Raw genomic sequence first — 17,034 nt, 5'->3', positions numbered from 1 at the left:
TTCAGTGATTTTAGTGGCATCTAGTGGTTACTCTATACAAAACATATCTCTCAATAGATCTCAATGGTGCATTTTGCCCTGTTCAGGGTTCAGGGTGGGAAATGAAAAATAAAGATTTGCATAAGACAAGTCAAATTGGTGTTTTTAAAAAGAAGAGGTAATGCAGATTATAGAAAAAAATATAAAGAAAATCTTTGTATATTCCCACAAGGTGTAAGGGTGCTCTGAATATGAGATCCAAATTTATTTCTCAAACTTGTGAGGTCTGCTGTTCAGTCCCTGATGGAATTTATTTTCTATTCATTGCTTTTTCGGAGAATGTTTCTACTTATCTCTATAAGAAAAAAAAACCCAAGAGCCTATGTTGAGTAAAAATGTGTCTTCTGAAGGCCTAAACAGAGCCTTGCCAAAAACTCCAATAAACTTTTGATCAACTTTGAGGGACTGGTATGACCATGCAAGATCATCCAGACTACTCGTGGCGATTTTACTGCATACTCTTCCTATTTATGCACCAGCCTGCAAAATTTGAGCCTCCTACAGATTCTAGTTCTTGAGCAATGAGCTTGTGAACTTTGACAAAAAAAAGAGGCAGAACAAATTTGACACCCCCCTCCCCCCGTAAAACCTGTTACTTGAAAAGTATTGATCTTAGCGCAAAAACATTTTACAGAGTGTCTCCTGGGTAACATAGGCACGCAGATTTTTTTGAGACGCAAGTGCGTGTGCTCTGGTTGATTTGACGTGGAATGACCCTACTGCTATTTTAACAACCTTAAAAATGATCTCCTTGCCAGGGGCGTAGTTCAAAGGGCTTGTTCTTGAACTCTATCTTACACCTGTCATAGTGTGGTGCAGACAGCAGCGCTAGTCTTGTTTCTATGTTACACCTAAGGCACTGATGTTTTTTTTTTGAAAATAGGTGTGATCAGGCGCATGATCCAAAAATTTCTATCTTACACCCACTTAAAAATAATTGAATGACTTACAATTCCTTTATGAGTACATGACAATAAACTACTTGCACTTTAACTTCAACTAAAAACCATTATAGCACTGATCAAGAAAAATCTGGTCTGAAAAAAAGAGAGCATAGAAGCACAGCTATTTTGAAGGTGCACTTTCACGAAAGGTAAACAGCCCTTAGTGACGAGTCCCAGGCAATAACTCGTCTGCTGGATGAATATCCTAAGGATTTTTTGTCATTCAAACATTATTATTGGGGTAACGTGTTGCTTTTCTCATGTTTTCGATTGTAACCCCTTGTTCAGTGGAATCCTGGTGTTGTAAACACAGCCTCGAAAGCAAGCAGATTCCTTTAGATGCTCTGACTGTTAAAATACCATTGCACTCCTTGGGCCCTATCTTACACCCGATGGAAAGCATGACGTATGGCTTATTCTTATCTTACACTCAGTAAAGGGATGAATTTTCACCATCCGCTCCTGTGACAGAGCGCATTGCGTCTGTCACTGGCAAATGCGGCTTTCCCGCTGCAACGTGAACAATGACTTTCTAAACTTCGGTGCGAACAAAGACTGCGCTAGTAAATAATATTATGAGTGTGAATGTTTGCTTGTGTACTGTTGTGGTTGCAGACCAGATGCATGTTAAGACTGTGGTTAAGTGAGTTATAGAAATGTTTGTGTTAACGAGTTGATTCATACAGGACACCAATGCCGTGTAGTGCAGTACCGGGTTTAAAGCGTAATCTATATTTACAAGGTAAGCGTTCTCTAAATGCGCATGTTAACATCAATGCTTCCTAGTGGGGAAATAGAAATGCTTTAGCTGTAGGTATGCTTGGGTGTGAATGTGCTTGCCTGTTCTCAGTGCTGCAGTTACTTTCCTTGTGGCAGGGAGCAAACTGGAGTACTGGGCAAGGGGTGTTCAGAGAGGTAATTATAATTTGTGCTGAGTAATGTTTCTTATGGCATTGTAGATAAATAACATGAACGTTTATCAATAATGTGTATTGCCTATGTCATGTGTAAACTGAAATGTTGTGAATCTCAATTAATTGATTTGTGTTATGAGTGGTTCAGGCCAGTGTTTTATATGGTGTCTGCATAGCCCAGACGAGATAGAGGATTCCTCCTCAGGTGTGAGAGGTCCTGCTAGAAAGACCTCTGAGGTAGGCTAGTGAGACTAGGGGGCACTGTCCCAGTTTTTGTTTTCTTTTTTTGTATCAGTGTTTTGTTTGTATGTCTTTTCGCGTCACCTGCCGGCAGCTTACATAATAAAGAACATTTGTTTGTGGATAAAGACTTTCTGCATTTGTCCATCATTCAGCTCTGACCAATCCACCCGCTCAGGCACGGCGCATGATCCAAATATAGTTATCTTACACCCTCTAAAAATGCTCTATGACTAGCATTAGCTGCGCAGCCTAATAGTGAGTGAGTCTGAGGCTAACCAAAGCCCATTTGACACAACAGGGTCGTTTATAAGGGTTAATTCCGAAAGACTGAAACCTGAGTTCTGAGCTATAATTTAGCACACATAACCAATTCATTGCAGGAGTCTGGGAGCCAATCAGATTGCGGGATTCTGGGAGCCAATCAGATTGCAGGATTCCAACAACCAATCAGATTGCAGGATTCCAGGAGCCAATCAGATTGCAGGATTCCAACAGCCAATCAGATTCTGGTAGCCAATCAGATTGCAGGATTATGGGAGCCAATCAAATTGCAGGATTCCAACAGCCAATCAGCTTGCAGGATTCTGGGAGCCAATCAGATTGCAGGATTCTGGGAGCCAATCAGATTGCAGGATTCTGGGAGCAAATCAGATTACAGGGTTCCAACAGCCAATCAGATTGCAGGATTCTGGAGGCCAATCAGATTGCAGGATTCCAAAAGCCAATCAGATTGCAGGATTCTGGGAGCCAATCAAATCGCAGGATTCTGGTAGCCAATCAGATTGCAGGATTATGGGAGCCAATCAAATAGCAGGATTCCAACAGCCAATCAGCTTGCAGGATTCTGGGAGCCAATCAAATCGCAGGATTCTGGGAGCCAATCAAATCGCAGGATTCTGGTAGCCCATCAGATTGCAGGATTATGGGAGCAAATCAAATAGCAGGATTCCAACAGCCAATCAGCTTGCAGGATTCTGGGAGCCAATCAAATCGCAGGATTCTGGGAGCCAATCAGATTGCAGGATTCTGGGGGCCAATCAGATCGCAGAATTCCAACAGCCAATCAGATTGCAGGATTCTGGGAGCCAATCAGATCGCAGGATTCCAACAGCCAATCAGATTGCAGGATTCTGGAGGCCAATCAGATTGCAGGATTCCAACAGCCAATCAGATTGCAGGATTCTGGGAGCCAATCATATCGCAGGATTCCAACAGCCAATCAGATTGCAGGATTCTGGAGGCCAATCAGATTGCAGGATTCTGGGAGGCAATCAGATTGCAGGATTCCACCAGCCAATCAAATTGCAGGATTCCAGGAGCCAATCAGATTGCAGGATTCCAACAGCCAATCAAATTGCAGGATTCTGGGAGCCAATCAGATTGCAGGATTCTGGGGGCCAATCAGATTGCAGGATTCCACCAGCCAATCAGATTGCAGGATTCCAAGAGCCAATCAGATTGCAGGATTCCAACAGCCAATCAGATTGCAGGATTCTGGGAGCCAATCAGATTGCTGGATTCCAACAGCCAATCAGATTGCAGGATTCTGGGAGCCAATCAGATTGCAGGATTCCAACAGCCAATCAGATTGCAGGATTCTGGGAGCCAATCAAATTGCAGGATTCTGGGAGCCAATCAAATTGCAGGATTCTGGGGGCCAATCAGATTGCAGGATTCCAACAGCCAATCAGATTGCAGGATTCTGGGAGCCAATCAAATCGCAGGATTCTGGGAGCCAATCAGATTGCAGGATTCTGGGAGCCAATCAAATTGTAGGATTCTGGGGGCCAATCAGATTGCAGGATTCCAACAGCCAATCAGATTGCAGGATTCCAACAGCCAATCAGATTGCAGGATTCTGGGAGCCAATCAGATTGCAGGGTTCCAACAGCCAATCAGATTGCAGGGTTCCAACAGCCAATCAGATTGCAGGATTCTGGGAGCCAATCAAATCACAGGATTCTGGGAGCCAATCAGATTGCAGGATTCTGGGGGCCAATCAGATTGCAGGATTCCACCAGCCAATCAAATTGCAGGATTCCAGGAGCCAATCAGATTGCAGGATTCCAACAGCCAATCAAATTGCAGGATTCTGGGAGCCAATCAGATTGCAGGATTCTGGGGGCCAATCAGATTGCAGGATTCCACCAGCCAATCAAATTGCATGATTCCAGGAGCCAATCAGATTGCAGGATTCCAACAGCCAATCAAATTGCAGGATTCTGGGAGCCAATCAAATTGCAGGATTCTGGGGGCCAATCAGATTGCAGGATTCCACCAGCCAATCAGATTGCAGGATTCCAAGAGCCAATCAGATTGCAGGATTCCAACAGCCAATCAGATTGCAGGATTCTGGGAGCCAATCAGATTGCAGGATTCCAACAGCCAATCAGATTGCAGGATTCTGGGAGCCAATCAGATTGCAGGATTCCAACAGCCAATCAGATTGCAGGATTCTGGGAGCCAATCAAATTGCAGGAGTCCAACAGCCAATCAGATTGCAGGATTCCATTGTTACATCATCACTTAGAAAACGAATTAAATAAAAACTATTAAAATTTCCCCATAGACTTAACGTTGTGATTATGCCATCACAATGGCAATTAGAATCCTATGCTAGAACTCTCCCTCCCTCAGGCTTTAAGCATACAATCTGGCTCTAATAAGACTACAGATCCTGTTCAACTGTTTCCTGTGCGTCTTAAGCAGAAATGTCGTAATTCCCTGGAATTACTTTCTCTAGTTGTTATTTATTGTTATTTATATCATATTATTGGATTATGGGAGTGCCTCGGCATCGAGTTAGCCGTGCAAATAAATCACTATTTTACACCATTTATGAGGCTCAAAGTAGCTCCACACTTCTGAGGGCCCTGACATTTAAAACGAGACATCAAGAACTTTGAAAAAGCACTGGTGGCTTACTTACATGACTGTTTATTCAGGCAGTCACTTCCAAAAGTTTTCCGTTCGCGGGCATCTTGAATTTAGTCACGTGACTGATTTGTGACTAGAGGCGTGTTCAAGTTCAACTCCAAATTACCTCTTGCAGCAGCGAGAGCTGCCGGTGGCAGCAGGGGAGGGGATACAAACGCTGCTATGAAGTTGTACACTCTCTACTTCCCGTAGTCTAGACTTGACTATGTGACGAATCACGGGCCACGGACCCGCACGCACCCTTGTGGATATGGGGAGGCATCTAAACACCTGCACATACATCAGGGATGTAAAAGCCAATTAGGGCAAAGACCTGACGTCATGAAGGCAGGGTCTAGGCTCCGCTGCGCTCCGCAGTACCTCCAAAGCTGCTGCTCTGCTGCGAAGCAGCTGCCTGGCCACGCCTGGCTCCCGCGATAAGTTGAGGCCATGTGATACCGACTGCCGAGTCGAAAACACACCCATCTAGACCATCGTGGAAAGATTTTTAACCACATGCATCTTGTGCTGCGCAGTTTTTGTGCTGCGCAGCCATCTTGAACGCGCCTTGCAGCACGTCACAGCTACAGTTCTGTTCCGGCTCGTCACGTGACTAAATTCAAGATGGCCGCGAACGGAAAACTTTTGGAAGTGACTGCCTGAATAAACAGTCATGTAAGTAAACAACCAGTGCTTTTTCAAAGTTCTCGATGTCTCGTTTTAAATGTCAGGGCCCTCAGAAGTCTACCAATAAAGTGTGGAGCTACTTTGAGCCTCATTAATGGTGTAGAACAGTGATTTATTTGCACGGCACGCCGATGCCCGACCCACTAACGTTGAAAACCTGGTTTACTATTGCTAAGCTACCGCCGGGTTTCGGAGAACAGCTGACAGGTCGAGATCAGCTCTGAGACAATCGCTCACACTCGGTATCATGTTTCAACACACTTTAAGTCAATATCACACCGCTATTCTCCTTTAAAGTGACAGTGTACCATTTATAAGTCAATCACAATTACTTCAGAATTTCAAATTAATGGTTGAAAACACAAAAAACAGGCCTGTTATTTTAGATTGGGTGTTTGAGGTAGGTGTGGGGGCATCACAAAGCAATGCCGCTTGGGGCACTGAAATGGTCAGCAGTGGCACTGGGAGGTGGCGGGGCATCACAAAGTAATGCCGCTTAAAGCTGGCTTACATTGCACGATTTTGGTCTGTTTTAACAGTCGGCGACTACATTTCCAAAATCTTGGGAGTTGTACTAGAATCTCGGCACGCTCCCGTCATCTAAATCGTTTAGTGTAAGGTGCCAATCTTAGCGGTTTTAAGTCCGTCGGAGTCAGTCTTTTTCTAGTTTTGCCGTTACGACAATATCAAACATGTTTGATATTATCGGAAGTCTTTTCAGTCGTGGCTTATGCAAATAGTGACGTGAACATTAAAGACCAATAGTGACTCGTTCCAACACGAAACAGGAAGGGGCAAAATAGGCAACAGCTGTAGCTTATATGATTTTTTTGTTATTTCATTTCTTATAAATTATTAGTCTAATTATTCTACGTGACAGAACAACTCTATATCTGTTAGGGATGTCACACATGAAACAATGCTGCAGAAACGCGAAAAAATTACTTTGATATGAGTAGGCTATCATGTGAGTTCCTGTTAATGATGACGTGTAGCCTATTGCACGATGGAAATAATTTGAAGGAATCTAGCAGCAGTCTTGTAAATAGCGACCTACAGTCTTTGCAAAATCCTAATCTGAGACTGGCCTGTGACTAGACTGTGACTAGAAACTCAATGAATTGTCTTTAGATGTGAGAGGGTCTGAGATAGTAGTCTTTCAAAAATCTTTTCCAAATCTTTTCAAAGTCTGTCAATGTAAGGTAGACTTTAGCCTTAGAATTCTTTTGAATACGGGTCCAGGAGTCCTAAAGTTAGGAGTGACACGCCCATTATTTTTTGGAGTTTCTCCTAAATTCGCCAGTTAGGAGCTACTTTTAGCCTTAAAATTCTTTGTGAATACGGGCCCAGGCGTACCCAGATCGTTGGTCTGATTGGTTGAAGGAGTATCAAAAATCAAGAGTCATTTAAACTATGCCCATTGATCACACCTCTTGTGCAGTAGAAATAAAGCACAGACTCCCCAGACTAATGCTCAATCTTAAAAGATTGAAAGGCAGATGTACTAACGTTTTTGCGCCCACTTCAGGCGTATTTGTTTCGCAACATGCGTATTAAAAGATGGCGAGGTATGTATTAACAGGCCACAATGAGGTGAAGGCGCAGACTGCCTGTCGCGGGAGCTGAGAATGGCAAATTGCGCTTTTCCGTGTCATGCGTATGGATTTATGGGAGTGTCAGATGATAGTAGGAGGTTTGTGTAAAAAGATGGGAGGAGAAGCGTAAAATGCGCCTAATTATTTTTTCCCTCTATGTGCTAAAACTGCCTGTGAAAGCGCACGTCTATTTTGCGCCTAAATATTTCCGCCTTCCGTTAAATGCGGTTTGCTGTTAAATGCATCTATAAGAGAATCATTCAAAGACAACAAAATCTTGTAACAGTGCACCTTCAAAATAGCTGTGTACATGCACCTTTCACTTTAGACCAGGTTGTTCTCAATCAGTGGCTTTATCCTTTTTAGCGGCCTTAAAATAGCAAAAAATAGCAATAAAATAGTGCCTGATCACACCGGGAGTGTGCAGAGTTCATTTGACAGCTTGTGAGCTTGTGCGCTTGGCAAAAAAAATTACCACTGCGTTGGGTTTATGAAGGAACAAGGCTTGTATCGCTCTTGGTGCCACGATGCGGCAAGTGTAAAAGGCCCTGTAGGGGTTTTATAACGTACTTACCTGAGGACCAATGACACCACCTGGTCCAGGTGGTCCAGTTTTCCCTTGGAAGCCCTTGAGAAAAAGAAAATTATCTCAGTAACTCCTACAGTAAACACTGTATGGCATTTCAAGGTTCATCTAAGACTGTTGGACTGTTTCACTGTGGAAAAGTTCAGCTTCAGAGAGCAAAATATACTGCCTTGGACTATATTCATTTTTAATCCTAAACCTCAGTTTATACTGATATTGCACTATTGCACTATTCTTACCCTCTTCAATTGTATATTGCATCTTGCTTGTGCCTGTTGAGGTGTCCACAGTCATGGCAACCCGACAGGGACAACAAGAAGGCGGACATTCCCAGCCACACTTGCATTCCCACTCACAGTGTACACATTGTATTTACTCTTATACATAGCCTTATTCTACGTGGTGCATTTCTAAGCAGGTAAGAGGGATAACTATATTGTGTGACGCAGTAATATCCTCACTCTTGCACTTTCAGAATAGAAAAAATAATAGAATATATACTTTTTGATCCCGTGAGGGAAATTCAGTTCTCTGCATTTAACCCAATTTAACCGAATTGGTGAACACACAGCACACAGTGAACACACAATGAGGTGAATCACACAACCCAGAGCAGTGAGCTGCCTGCCCAACAAGCGGCGCTCAGGAGCAGTGAGGGGTTAGGTGCCTTGCTCAAGGGCACTTCAGCCGTAGACTGGTCGGGGATCGAGCCCTAACCAGTAGGCCACGGCTGCCCCCTTCCCTTCAGTTTCACTTTGGAGTGAGGATATTACTGCGCAGAGTCTAAGTGCTCCCAATATTATTTCGCCACACAATATACTGTAATTATCCCTTTTACCTGCTTAGAAATGCACCCCGTTTTATTTTGTCTAACCATATTTGGTCGTGTGACCTCTCGTGTAACTGTATTTTAATAGGAAAAACATGGAGGTGTTTGGTCGCTTCTAACTTCATCTCTGTTTGGATCCTAATGAATGCATTGGGCTAGCTAAGTGCTATCAAAGTTGCGCCGTACGTCAGAGTCAGTGAGTGCACGCATTGAAACGTGAGAGGTATGTATCAACTCATCTTAATTAAGCGAATAACGTAGTTTAATTATGAAAAAACGGTGAAGTGTTCCTTTAATTCTATTCTTACTGTTCTGTATTTGTATTCTTTTTATGTTATTGTGGAGTGAAAGTACTTTGAGAGCAAAGTTTCACCGTAGTCAAATTCCCTGTTTGTTTATTCAAACTAAGCCAATAAATCCATTTTGATTCTGGTTCTGTAAAGTCCAACCAAACATTGGTTTTACCTGTGCACTTAACACGTGATCTCAATTAGCTGCTCTGCCTGGCTGAAGAGTTGTGAAGTGGTTTGAATGGTTGGTTTGAAGTGAATTGGTGGCACAGATATGTGGTAAGATTTTTACTTTCTGAAGCTGAACTTTTCTCACCTTTGCTTTTAGGCCTACTTACCGTCTCTCCTCTCTGTCCAGGGTGACCAGGTAGTCCATCTTTACCAGGAGGTCCCTGTGAAAATTTCAAAACAATATTATGATATGCAATAATATTGACGAGAGAAATATTTTTGGATGCTTTCTAATGCATATTTGTGCATCCTCATTTTGAGATGTATACTTACTTATACAGTACTAAAGTTCCTTTGAGTAACCACTTTTGATGTAGCCCAGAGTTCATTTGGGCCATAGTTCAGCATACTTAATTAGTACCTAGTTTTCCGAACTCTGACTGTAACCGAGTCCACCAGAATAATAGTCAATAGTCATTTTGTGGGCTTGTTTTAACGTATGTTGGGTTATTTTTGTATTTCTGTAACCCACCCAGAGACATACTCATTGTGATATGAATCAATATTCTTCCTGTCAATTTCATTCAGCCTCAAGCATGTTATTCATGGCAGCTAAAATTAGCTAACAATAATGTTAACTTAAAATTACTGTTAATGTTAATGTTAAATCTACAAAACTCATAAAAACTTATTTCTGTGTTCACTGGGTGTGAACAGCTGAACAGAAACAAAACATCTATGCAAATTTGTTAATTTAGGGTAGCTTTGTAACTTACTTACATGTAACTTATGCCATGTAACTTACTGGGAGTTTTTAAGCAGTAACAGTACACACAACTCGATTTCACTAATTGAATAATGTGTTAACATTAGTAGGCTGACAAACATACTGTTAGCTAGCTAATGTTAGTGTTATCCAACTCATCTTCATAAATGCACGTTTTGTATTACTAGTATTATGTTTAAATCAACTCTATAATGTTAGGTGGTCATGGTTTCCGAGTGTGTTGTGCTGTGTGGATTTGTCAAAATGATTCACTGATAATGGTCATGAAAGTCTTGATATAAAGTTCTGTGAATAACAGTGATTAATGCAATCTTTGTTTCTTTGATTGACAGGGCTGACCCTCAACAGACCATGGAATCTGTCTGCCTTCATGGAAGTGTCACATGCTTTTTAGACTAGGCTACTGTATCTGTTAAAAAATAAACTAAACTGTCATATAAACAATTATGTCGATAATGGACCACTCTCCCTCAAACAGGTTGGCTTTAGCCCACACCCTACCCCTACCCAAATCAAAACAGCGGCTTGTGCAAGGACTGTTCATGCAGACTACAACCGGCGCGGTGTAGCCTACACAACTTTGTTTAAAAATGATTCAAGTTAACGTTGTAGTATAGCCTACTGATCACGTTGTCAATTGCGTTGTCAATCACAAACTGTAATTTATTCAAATGTCTCTTTATCGAACTACCTGTATCTAAATTTGCGGAGGACAAAGAGAAAGCACACATTTGACATATCAGCCACTAGTGGAAAAATAACTTTAAGAAATAATATTTAGTCTAGGGTAGGCTACTGCAAAAAACAATGTTCCAACATTCATCTCTTCACTGCACTGTAGCCAATTGACTGCTATTTATATTTTTCTATGCAAAAAAAATAAAAATCAAGCATTCTGTGTTAGTTCTGGCAGGCCGCGCAGTCAGCTGTCAGTTTCTTATTGGCTATTCCAAACCCAGTTGTTCACTCAGTTGTATCGTTCCCTTTGCTCACAAGTGGTCTCTCTCATAAGGGCGCCTTACAGTATTTAAGCTGCATCAGTCTACTATTATTTTTTTATGAATATAGAATTTAAAGGGTCTCAATGTAAACTCTATGGGAATTTTAAACTCTTTTATCGTAAATATCTCAAAAAGTATGAAGTTCACAAATGTCAAAAATACAATCGTTACAAGATCTTTACAAGATCTTTGTAGGAGTGCTTGAATGACGTCAAACGGTTAAGTGGTTTTAGCGTTATTAACCCTTGATTTTGGTCGGAAGAAGAATAATCTTAAGAAGAACAGTGCAATGTACACTTTTAACATTTAACATTTAACATTCAACATTTAACATGCAATGTAATAAGAAGCCTAGGAAGAACAGTACAGTGCATTTTCATGCACTGTAATAACAATACTTTGGAAGAACAGTATAGTGCATTTTCATGCACTATAATAAGAAGAAACAGAACAACAGTAGAGTGCATTTCCATGCACTCTAATAAAAGCAGCATGTTCCTTAGGTATTGATGACATGATCAATTGAATAATTTAAACTAAAAAGAAACCAGTGGGAGCAGAGGAAGTGGGGAATAATCCCAATGCAGTAAAATCAAATGCAAAAACAGCCTTACACTAGGGCCTTTAGGACCTGAGACCCCGACTGGTCCTTGAGGACCTTGTAGACCCTAAAAAGAAAGAAAAAATAACATCTAATTATAACACGATAGCTGACAGTGTAAATTAAATCAATGTTAAAGTTATCATTGCAGATCTTGCTGATCTGATGTAGTTTGTGTAATTTGAGTCATTCCACACCAAATCACCATGGACATGATTCTCCTATAAGCTTAAGTAATATTTATGCATATTCTTCATTGACTGAAGTCTGTGATGTCCATGTGTTGGATGTGCTTTTTAAACACCATTTACAAGTATTCTGCCTTTGAGTCATGTGCACTCTTCAGCTACATGCTTCAGAGGGCTCAAAGACTAACACCACTACAAAGTGAGTTATTTTTTTTTTATCATGAATCTCAACACATCTAACACCTCTTATCACACCAAATGTCTGATTTGATTGGTTAGATTAGATTGTTGAAGACCTGATAGATGAAAAAATATGCTATTTTTAGGTACTTAATACCCATTTTCATTTTCAAAATCAAGATGGGTGTGGGGTGACATCCTTATTGTTACTGCAGTTGTCTATTAAGGATTGACGGGGGAGTGCAGGAGCCTGATGGATGCCTTTGTTAAAGGGTGTACATCAAACCATCTCCATCTTAACACCTCTAAGACCAAGGAGAGCTTGTTGTAGGCTATCTGGTCTAATCCACTTTCAGCTTATTGCAAGCACAGTGAAGAGAAGGGTATGTAATGTGTCCTTTTGTGTTGTAGGAATCACTGTCAACTTTCAGTGTATCAGTTTCATGCTTTGTGTTAACATAATCATCAAATTAAATTTAAATACATAATAGAAGTACATTAAATAATAATAAGCATCCACTTTGAAAAAAAAAGGTGCTGTCACTCACTCTGTCTCCCAAACCACCGGGAGGACCATCATTCCCGGAGGAACCCTACAAAAAGCAAATCATGAATCAGGATGACTGGGACTGAAAGCCCAAATTTGACATTTTTTTTATTGTATAACATTAAATGAATGTGTGTATTAATACGTACATACTGCAGATAATACATAACACTGTATGTCTCTTAAGTGTAATGTTACTTATCTTAGTAGATTTTTCTTTTTATAAACAGTATTTACAGTATTTAAAGGCTGTGTTCAGACTGCAGACAAATCTGATTCAAATCTGATTCCTTCTCTTATCCGATTTTTAGGGCTGACTATCCAAACTGCTTTTAGCAAGTGTTCAAATCAGATATGGCTCTGTTCAGACTGGGCCACATAAACCGATCTGACAGGTTGCTGTAGCAACAAAAACAAAAGTTTCTGCCATCAGGAGGAAATACTTGCTAATTTGATGTGATTAAACATAGAGCCATAGAACTAAGTGGTGATATGAGCGTTCATTGAATTCATGCGTATGTGTGCGCATTTGTGCGACAGAAATTGAAACTACTCGGTGGCAAGCTCTGCTTCAAACTGTTGGAAGGAAATTCAATTATGTAACAACATTTAATAGAACAACGTGGATTCTTCCAACTTCCATGAAACAGAGCAGAGACCGTATAATGCACTGTTTAGCATTGAGTGTTGTTTAGTCAAATTTTAATATAACACCGTCAAAAGACATAGCCGTGACGTAGCTCCACAATTCGAAATAGGTGGGTGTTCAGACGTGTACAGTCACGTCACAGACAGACAAACCGATCTGAGTGTTGGGAGCTGTTCAGTGCATCTCTCCATACTGTATCCGATATTAGGAATGCAATATGAAACTAACTCCTGAATGTGGTTTTCAAAAATCTGATTTCATGTGATCTGTCACTGTTCAGACTTCAAAAGCGTCATCCCATTCCAATGTGGATGGGCTAATAATTGGATTTTGGCTGGCAGTCTAAACGCAGCCAAATACGTGTTCGGCAATGAAAATAATGCTCCATGCATTTGACACCAAAGACCATACCAATGCCATACACTTTTCAATTATTTTATAAAATAAAGACTTGTTTTGCCACTGTGCTTTTATTTTCATATTAAAACAGCAGCATTTTGCTCTGATTAGCCAACAACTTCCAGGTGTATCAGTAGATTGTTGATTGCTAAGGCTCCAGATTATTGATTGAAATTGCTATGGGAGGGTCAATGTTAACAGTGGAGGGAGCATACAAATAAAACTCTATAAGGAAACCATGCAGTTTTCTAATTTGCATATGCTCTATAAATTCATTACATGTGACTGTATGTCTCCTAGTCACATCAACATCTCCCAAAGCCAACAAAATGCTTTCCTGCAGCACGACTCCTTTACCACTAGAAGCGCCGCGCCGCGCCGTGCCGTTCTGACCCACTTATACCTAGAAGCGCCGCGCCCCGGTCATTTGACCGCTTTGACGAGCTACTAGAAGCGCCGTGCTGGTGTGAACTACTTAAAGCGCGGCTGAGGCGGTCAAAAGACCGCTGAGTCCTTAGACTGGGAGGCTGTTACTTACACATAATGATAGCTAGATGGCGGTTAGTGCACGAATCAAATCGTTTGGTCATAAATTCAGTTTGCACTAAGCCATGTGTCATTCGTGTCAGACCGTGTTGTTGATAGTCTGTGGTTGTTTCATTACGTTATCTGTTCATTTATTTGTGTTGATTTGTGTTGTTTGAGGTAAAAACTCTGGAAGAGTTCTTGAACAAACCTTAAGCAAACTTGACTTTCAACTTTTTCATAGTATTTCATTTTTTATATTTTGTTTTTACATTTTGTATGCTACTTAGAAATGTTATTTATAGGCTATTTTAAAACATGCGTTCTGTGATTAGGAGCCTGACCCGACGGGAGGGGAAGGATGAAAAATGTCGACCCAACACCAGTGTTGTTGGATCTCGAGATCACCGGCCCGCAGTTCGGGTTTGGGCAGATAATCTAAGCTCTAAAATGAATGGGTGGCTAGTTCTAATTCACTCCCCAAATTCACTTCTATTCATTTAATAGGTAATATGTTTGCGCCGCCGAAAATGATCGGACCTGGAACAAAGAGCCTAACCTAGTCTGGTTTCAATTACACAGTAGCCAGGATTTCATACCACATTTTACAGGCTACCACGGCTACTTTATAAAACAATTTTCATTCATTTAGGGAGAAGCATCTTGTAGGGTCTTAGCTACCTCGGAGGGAGGGAGATAGAGAGAGCAGCTATGCTGACCAGGCATAGGTGCGAGAAGTAGCCTAATTAAAAATGATGAGTGAAAGATGTTCTGCGTTTTGCGAATGTGTAGGCTATGATTGTTCTACAATTTAAGCTAACTTCTGTGTGAATTCGTGATTCAGCATTTAGACACACATTTTAACAGCCCACTGGTTAGAGCTTCAGCCCCAAAGCCCGATGGTTGCTGGTTCGATCCCTGACCTGTTCATGGCTGAAGTTCTTTTGAGCAAGGCATCAATAAAGTATATTCTATTCTATTCTTTTCTATTCACACAACTACACGCACGCTGGCGAATTTGAACATTCTGAAACGCGCATATGCGATGAAACATGATTGTGCATTCTTCCACGAGTTGCCTAAACAGCCAGCCTACAGCCTATGCAGGGGGCAGAGAGAGGGGGTGGGGGTGGGGAGGCAGTTATCCTCAATTCCTCAGTGATGTCTGTAGCCTAAGTGAACTCGTTAGACGAGTGTATGGGGGAGGGGGAATGATCGGTTTCAAATAGGCTATGTTTGCAATGGATAGTGTGTTATGTATAGACCCTGAAGCCATTTGCTTTGAGAATAACGGCTGGCTGATGAAGTTATTGGCTGGCTAGCTGGCTCAGCCAAAACCTAAATGCTGCTGCAGCCGCCAAAGTTTTCATGGCTGATAATGGCTTTAGTTGCCACTTCATGTCTACAGATGTCTATATTGTACTAGATCTCAACACACAATGTTATTGTATTGTTTTGGACAAAGTTCTGCACGTTTCACATCAATGTAGACTGCATGCGTTGTGAACAGTGCAGCAATCTCTGGAAACGGTGGAAGTCGCAGTAATATCGCGTTCAATGCTGTAAATCCGTCTGTTCCAGAATATTTGATTCATATCATCAATCTTTGGTTTTGGTGTTTGTGCAACCGGGCCCTGAAGATTTAACAAAAGTCTGAGTAGCCCTACGTGAGAATTAGGAAAGTATGTTATTGGCTGGCGAAATTATTTTTCGTTAATGGTAAACAGTATTGTGATACATCCGTTTATTTCAGATAGTTTGTTATTAAAAACCATTAACAAAAAATAATTGTTCGTCGACGTTGAAAAACGGACAGTGAATTCAGTCAATATAAGCTACAACATTTAGCTCGTGCCGAGATGTGAACCCGGGTCTACTGCTAATTAGTCGAGGGAGTTAACGTTGCGCCACTTAACATTTCCTACTTTATACAAGTGGAAATGGGTTTTTGACTTGACGTAACTCAATCAGTCCAGCAAATATGTAAGAAAATGCTTAGCCTATACATTAGTCTGAGCTTTAAAAGATAGCCTACAAATAGAAGATAAGATATACAACTATGAATGTACGTAGGCATATGCGTCCTACGTACATAAATAGGCTACGACGAATTTCATCTGAAAATAATTTTTACACACGTAGGCCTGTCGCAACGTTTTCAAAACAAACTTACATTTTACCACTGTAAATCGCCTCCATAGACTATGCCATGTAAATGAAAAATAGTTATTAAAATAAATCACATATATAATACATATTGCACATATATAAACTATATGTTTTATGGTAAAATATTATTCTCATGCCCGACTGACAGGAAACCCTTGCGACATCTGCTGTGAGAAAAGAGAATAGCAGCCTGGACAAACATGGCCAAACGTGAGACAACATAGTGTTGTCACATAAGTGAGCGCAAAATAGCTCTAAACTAGCTTGTACCGGTGTGCTTTTGATCATGTAAAAATTCTGGGTGATAAAACACGCGTATTTAGGAAAAGTCGTGAACGTAGGGTCCTGGAATTTAATCGAGTGAAAAGATTTTTTTTTTTGTAATCACTGCCTTTTGACTAATTCTAGGTATATCTAGGTCAAACCTACACGGCGCTTCTAGTAATACGCGTCAGCGGTCAAATGACCGGCGCTTGGCGCTTCTGGTGTTAAGAATGTCCCCGTCTTCAAGGGGCCCATGTTTTCTGGGTAGAATCTGGGTAGAATCTTTTAGGGTACATTTAGACCAGGCAGCTGCCAACATCCGCTTTACATTATAATCCTAAAGAGCAGACTGCATTTTCGAAAAAGTCCTTGGCTACTTTTGAAACGCGATCACGACCAACTCTCCCTTTACCAGCTCCTCTCGAAGCAAAATCCATATAAAGCGATTATGTGACATGAGATCTCAACGTTCCTTCCTAACTCCAGTTGGTAAGTGTCTGAAGTAAGTGT

The 17,034-nt window shown here is 41.1% G+C and overlaps 1 protein-coding gene across 1 annotated transcript in view; it reads right to left on the bottom strand.

Annotated features, from left to right (window-relative positions):
* LOC134077594 (collagen alpha-1(XI) chain-like) overlaps positions 1 to 17,034 on the bottom strand; it is a 270,154-nt gene that overhangs the window by 107,230 nt on the left and 145,890 nt on the right. The window contains exons 35-38 of the mRNA XM_062533297.1: positions 12,520 to 12,564; positions 11,617 to 11,670; positions 9,382 to 9,435; positions 7,913 to 7,966 (exon numbers count right to left, since the gene is read on the bottom strand). Coding sequence (XP_062389281.1) covers positions 7,913 to 7,966; positions 9,382 to 9,435; positions 11,617 to 11,670; positions 12,520 to 12,564 — 207 coding nt within the window. The remainder of the gene's footprint in view (positions 1 to 7,912; positions 7,967 to 9,381; positions 9,436 to 11,616; positions 11,671 to 12,519; positions 12,565 to 17,034) is intronic.

Source organism: Sardina pilchardus, chromosome 3, assembly GCF_963854185.1.
Source record: "Sardina pilchardus chromosome 3, fSarPil1.1, whole genome shotgun sequence".
NCBI classification, from domain to species: Eukaryota; Metazoa; Chordata; class Actinopteri; order Clupeiformes; family Clupeidae; genus Sardina; species Sardina pilchardus.
The sequence above is the reverse complement of the archived record's forward strand: the minus strand, read 5'-3'. Positions and strand labels throughout refer to the sequence as shown.